The sequence below is a fragment of the Nanorana parkeri genome, unplaced genomic scaffold, assembly GCF_000935625.1.
Source record: "Nanorana parkeri isolate BGI_ZX_2015 unplaced genomic scaffold, ASM93562v1 scaffold359, whole genome shotgun sequence".
Classification (NCBI taxonomy): domain Eukaryota; kingdom Metazoa; phylum Chordata; class Amphibia; order Anura; family Dicroglossidae; genus Nanorana; species Nanorana parkeri.
The window spans coordinates 324,010-330,770 of record NW_017306627.1 but is presented as its reverse complement, the minus strand read 5'-3'; the positions used below and the strand labels follow the sequence as shown (position 1 = coordinate 330,770).

At 37.1% G+C, this 6,761-nt stretch overlaps 1 protein-coding gene across 1 annotated transcript in view; it reads left to right on the top strand.

Moving 5' to 3' along the window:
• Positions 1-6,761, top strand: part of LOC108788892 (dynein heavy chain 5, axonemal-like) — a 237,649-nt gene that overhangs the window by 17,634 nt on the left and 213,254 nt on the right. The window contains exons 14-18 of the mRNA XM_018558793.1: positions 1,777-1,978; positions 2,393-2,488; positions 3,896-4,069; positions 4,224-4,313; positions 6,530-6,685. Coding sequence (XP_018414295.1) covers positions 1,777-1,978; positions 2,393-2,488; positions 3,896-4,069; positions 4,224-4,313; positions 6,530-6,685 — 718 coding nt within the window. The remainder of the gene's footprint in view (positions 1-1,776; positions 1,979-2,392; positions 2,489-3,895; positions 4,070-4,223; positions 4,314-6,529; positions 6,686-6,761) is intronic.

The following is a 6,761-nucleotide window of genomic DNA, read 5'->3' as shown; positions in this document are numbered from 1 at the left end:
AAGGAGGGGGGGGGGGGGGGGGGGATGGTTGCCTATCAGTGTCAATGTATTACAAGGTGATGTAGGGAAAACATAAATCTGAAATAACAAATTATTATTTGCCCATATATATATAAAAAACTATATTACTGCATATATCAATTTGTTTTGTATGGGCACCGCTGCGTCCAAGATGGCGGCGTCCATACATGAGTATGATGTCTCCCGACGCTGGCGTCATGTGACATCATACGCCCCGCCTCCAAGATGGTAGCCCGCAGAATGGGCCGGTGGCCAATATGGCCACTGCGTGTTCTGTTTTTTAAATGTGTGCTTTCATCAAACAAATGAAAAGGTTTTCCACTATTCCTTCATTTCGTCCGAAACAAATTATTATGCTGTGCACATGTCTAATGATTGATATTTCTTAAAGCAATCAATCTTTCAATTTATTATGTGGTTGATTTAGTCAGCAGGCACTTTATGTTGCTGTCTGGTCAATAGAAATCTTCTTTTTTTTTTTTTCTTCAAGGCTCCTTTTTAAATAAAATGGGGGGTTTCGGGGGGAGCGTGTGGTATTTCACTGCATTGTTTAAAAGAAAGTGTGCACCTAAACCACCTCACATTACATCACGAACATTCACCCTCCCCCCCAACCCCATAGATAAAGTAAAAGTTAGGCATACACCTGTTAGGCTTAGGGTCCCTGATTAAAACTGCCTTGCTGTTGTCCAATATAACACAACTTTATTATCTGGAGTACCTTAATTCTTGCAATAAAGCTCCAGACTGTGCTGTATGTCTCTAGTAAATTTGGACCTAGCCTCGTTATTTATTGTGCTGCTGCTGACCGCTGACTGCTGACCAATTTTACACTTATGTGTAATCCGCAGCCTCTAAATTCTCACTCAGAAACATCTGCATGTGCTAATTTTCTCTAAAATATTTCATCCATTTTGCTCTCACTAAACATGTCCTGCTGCTGGTCAATTTTGCACTGCTGTATCATCTCTGGCCTCTTCATTCTTAATGAATGTTTAATAGAAATTGGCCTGCAGCAGCACAGTTTTGCATTATTGAGAACAGGGACAGCCTCAGGGAACTACTGGCCAATTGACTAAAGGTCCAGTGACTTAAATTAGACGCGAGGATGTTCCACAGCTGGAACAGAGTGGAATAGAGGCGAGTGCTGACCACTGGGGGGATGGATCATCAGGTGAGTACATCTGCTTTATGTGAGCCCCCTAGACAAAATGAGCACTTAATCTTTTTCAGTGTGGGGCTAGCCCCACTGCAGGGGTAAGTTTGTTCAATTTCCAGAGTTCTTCTTTAAGTAAATTAATATAATCACTACAATTTGTTATTCTGACGAAAATGTTTTTCTCAGTTGCCTCCAATGTTCTCCAAGTCTGACACATGCAACTGGAACTGATAGGATTTACATTTTTTTGAGAGTCAACATAAGTTCATAAATTACAAGGATTTTCTCTACCTGGTTTATACTTCTGGTGCTTTTAGAACAAATTGTGAACTGACTATTTTAGTAGCATAATCGTTACTGTAGCCTTGGTGGGCTTTTTTTGCCCATACTCTTCAAAAAGGAAGACATTTTAACGCCTGGTAAATTAAATGTAAAAATGATTTATATATTCACAAAAGAAAAAGGTATTAAATCAATGGGATTTCAATAATCCAATTTTAAGACTGAAAATGCTATTAAACTCCTAATTGCATAAAATTACATTTTAATGTGCCTATACATTTTCTCCTTTTCTTTCCATACTATTGTATTCTCAGTGAAAATTATATATTTGGGAAACTGGACACATTTTGTAAGCGGCTTGAGAAGATATCAGACTTGAGCAATGTTTTGGAAAGTCTATCCGATCTTCAGAATATCCGAATTGAAGGAATTGAAAAAATCAATATTCGCTACCAAACAATTGTTAGCAACACCAAATCAAAGACGTATGATGTCCTGGATCACCGTAAGCAAGAAGTATGTAAAACTATTTCTTATAGCGAAACTCAGGTTGGGCCCACAGGCCTAGTTAGATCAATAATATAGTAAGAGATAACTAGTAGTAGCCTTCTGCTACTAAATTGCACTTCTCATCTATTTATAAACTGAAGTGTGCACACAATCAACACGTATTTTATTTATGTACAAAGTGGGGAAGCACTATCAATTTACTGTGTAATATTTTTACTCCTATGCCATATTTTGGAGGATTCAATGGAAGATATAAGAAGACATCAAACACCCAGCTCCCTTACCCATAGGTTTAAATGTTTGATTCTATAGCAGGAGATCTTCCGTTTGATATTGGGAATATCAGTGAAATTCTATAAAACGTTACATATTTACACGGTCTGTATAAGATGACATTTTTATGTTTGCTTTTAATTTCAGTTTGATAAAGACTATGTGGAATTCAAGAATCAAATAGAAGGTCTTTACCAATCACTTCAAGCATTTGTGGATTCTTGGTTTGAAAAACCTTTGTCTGTAAGTTTATTAATTTTATTAGTGTACACATAAAAAAAGAAAAACTCTATAATCACATACAGCACATTTATCAAATCTCATTGTTTGTTATTGCTAATCTGTGGCTTCTTCTGTTTCTAATGCAATTTAGAGATAGATTTATTTCCTATATGAAGTTTGTGTAAATACTAGTAACTGAACATATTTACATGTGTTTAAAAACAGTGAAAATAGTAGGGCATTAGCTATATAGCCACATAATCACGCAAGACTAAAACTGTTGCTTTGGTCACAAAACAGACATAAGGAATAATGCCAAAGAATTTTGCACATACATTGCACATGATATGTTCTGCACATGATTTCACTGTGTTTTGAATGCTATGCAATTGCCATGAAATTGACTTTCATGATTTAGCTGGGTTGATATCTGTTCGTAGTTGTTTACTATTGTTAGTGTACCATAGTTAACACAATAATGCCAACATTATTTAACAAGCTGGCGCCTGTAGAGTTAGATATTTGGACCTGATTTCTGTTTCATTGGTAGCACCCTTTTAGCTTAAAGGGTTTTTATTAAAGGTTTCCATTCCATACAACTATGATACAATTTCACTAAAAAAACAATACCAAACAGACCTTAGTGGAACAGCAGGAGGCAAAATTATAGAGGTTACAAAGTCAGGTTTTGGTGATTTGAGGCTTGCAAATTGTCTGAATGGTACAACATTAAGTTGAAAACAATTAAGTAAGTAGAAAACATAGGGGGAAGAGACCAGCGAACAGTAAGGGAAGGGGGAGGAATGGGAAAGGGTTTGTGGCAGTGAGAGTCACTTGTAAAGAGTTAAGTCTGATTATGCTTCAGTAACCGCAGACCACCTCGGTCTTCACCTATACCCTACTTCAGCCTAAAACCAAGAATAAATGAAGAAAACAACCTACCCTGTCTAGGAAGGGGGAGATGGCCTGTGACCCAACAGAGTTTGAAATTTGTCTGAGGCACTAAATATTAGGTAGAACCCTTTTAGTTTAAAAATGGCATACCTGTTCCCAGTCTTGGGCATCTTTAAAAGTGGAGTTAGTGATGGATTTACTGTTTTAAATAAATACATATTTCTACCACATGGCTAGGTTTGTTTTGTAGACATGTGGCAAACATGAAAATATTACTCCATATTCCTTTCATTCCAGATTTTCTTTCCAAGTACTTTTACCTTCCATCTTGCCTGTGTTTGACTGACACAACACATAAGTCAGATCCTACATATGTTAACAAAATAACCGTTTGATTCCAGTGCTTAATTTACACCTAAGTGATCACAGAGCATTTTAACATTTCTTGTGTTTTGTTTTTGAATGATATCTAGAAATAATCAAAAACTTACAAGCTTTTCAAATTAAATGATAATTTGTTCTGCTTCTAATTAGACTGAGCAGATGGTAAATCTGCTGCTTAAATTTGAGCGAATTGGAAAGAACCATCTTGACTTTGGGGAAAAATATATGGTAGTTCTGCAGAGATACAGTCGAGACTTGGATATGGTGCGAAAACTTTACCAGAAACATAAAGACAGTCCTCCAACACCTCGAAATGTGCCCCCGGTGAGTAAATACAATGCATAAGTAATGTACAAATATTTAATAATTTACACTGCTAAATGCAAGTTTAAAATGTAGTATCATGCTACCTTTAATCATTGTTGCATGTGGATTTGGAAGATGGAAATCTGTATATCTTTTATCTTGATGTTTACAGATAACAGGGAAAATCATGTGGGCGCGACAACTGTGCAGGAAAATTGACCAACCAATGAGATTTCTTAAAACAAAAATGGAACTTTTGCAGGTCTGTATACTTTTTATTGGTAAATCAATACATTCACAGTGAATGTCACAGTAGAACTTTACTCTATTTACAGTATAACATAATGCATAACTTTGTTGTGTAAGCCGAAATAAAATCACGTTAAAAGACCTAAGTTGCCCTAGTTCTGGTTAGGTTGGGTTTGTATCTTTGGAAATCAGCAAACCTGGTATTTAATTATCTTGGAATTTATCTAGATGAATTAAGGAAAAAAAAGTTGGCTACATGAAAATATGGGTTTTGCTGCAATTTCCTGTCCAAAATTGAAGCCACATTAGGGATATTTAAAGTGTTATTAAACCCCATAAAATCTGTGGGCTTATTTATTTACCATTATTTCCTCGACCTGTGTACTGAAGCTTTCCATCTGGCATTTCTTCACATTTTGTAAAATACCTGGTAGATCCTGCTCTTTCTTTGGACCTTCCTTCGCTAGTGGCAATTGAATAGCAGCCAGTCCTCTGGATTTTGCATTGCCTTTCCCATTGTGCATGTTCCGCCAGTTGCCTTTTGAGAACCCTTCAATTTCTCCTTCTTCCTCCTCGAGCCACCCCACATGTGACTTGGAATGTATTTTTTTTTTCATTAATGGGAACGCAACAGCACCAATCGGTGCTGGGCTGCCATGGAAAAACCAAAAAACCTCCTGCAGTGATGTCTGAGGATGCATCTAAGCTTTCCTGCTTGCAAAGTGCTGAGCAAGTGAATAGATGTCACATGATCATATATAAAGAAGAAAATTAGATATTTGAAAATAGTATTTTTATCTATTCAACATACAGTTGCTTATAGTGTTATATTACTTTATTACACATATAAAATGGTGGCTGTGGGTTTAATAACACTTTAACCATCAATAAGACGTTGCCTAGAGGCTCAATGTACTAAGTTGTAATGGTCGGTAATTGTCATAAAAACTGATATTTTTAGCAGTGAGAGCTAAAAAGTAGTGCATAGAACCTTTAGGCCCCATTCACACGTAGCGACATACCTTTTGCAGCGGCTGGGATAGCGCCACTTTCGGGGCGACGTTCCAGTGACGATCCAGCGACAGTAGCGCAACCTTCTCCTTCGGGCTTCATTAGAAAAAAGCAAAATCGTGCAAAATCCGCCGCAAAAAGGGTCCTGTCGAAGCGACTTGCGACCGCGACGCAGGGCATGGAGCTAAGACAGCTCCATTGAATATCATTAGCCGGCGACTTCTCTCGATATCGCGCGGCAAAAATGCGCGATATCGCGGCGGAAATCGCGCGATAAATCGCTACGTGTGAATGGGGCCTTAGACTATTCTGCTTGTTACATAAATTCAGTTCTCTACATTTTGGATCATAGATGCTTTAGTTCCAACCAGGGACAAAGATATTTTGCTACCTCTTCTGCTGCAATTTTTCATGATCTTTTGCTCACAACTACAAGATGCGCCCATTATGCTTGTAGTTGACAACAAGGCATGTATAGCACACGGAGAGTCTGTCTGTCTTGTTAATATTAGCCGGGCAACAACAGAATTTGGTAAAAAGTTTGATAGGATAGCATGCTGTTTGAAACAGCATCACTTACTGTCTTAAACTGGCCTGACACATTACAATCTCTCTTTTTAAAGCCTCCTTTAGATTAACCAGGTTCATGTAATGTCAGTGCGTACCTAAGCAGTGCATTTAAGTTAATATCCAGTCAGGAAGGCCCTTGAATTACTTGGTAGATCTAAATGAGGTTGTACAGTCAGATTGCAATGTGTATGTTCCACTTTAGAGTGTCTTAGTAATGAAATCACCCTGAAGTTGGGTGTTGTAGATTTAAAGGGCCGTGTAATGATGTTGCTATGGGGCCCCATCATTTACAGTTATATGTTTTAGCAAGCAGACATAGGCCATATTCAAATAATAGATATTTTGTAGTGATATTTCTATGCAGAATAAGAAACATTTACACCAGGCTAAATAAAATGGGTACTGGGTTAGTAACTGTGAATAATGAGGAAGGAACTGGGAGCAGGATTTAAATCATCAAGCAGGGTGCTGTATAGGCTAACAACCCAGTATTGAATTAGTATTAGGTGGGTAATAATTCCCTCTTGGCTATTAAAATGTATTCTGCTTTTTCATTTTGCTTGTTTAAGTACAAATGTTGCATGCACCTAAAATACAAATAAAATACATAAAATTGTATAATGCATATGATCTATTTTACTTCTATAGGGACAAGAAATGAAAAAGATAATTCGAAGCTACAACAAAATGGCTTCTGTCCTTGTTGAGTTTGAGGTATTGTATTACAGAGGATGGTGTAAATGTGCAGAAATGGCCAAAACTGGTCTGCACGCATCTCTTTTGGTCAGGCACCCAGAGACAAAGGTATTTAATATGATAAAATATCTATAATATATGTCCAAAATAAGAAAAATCTTTAACCAGTTTTTTTTTTTTTTTT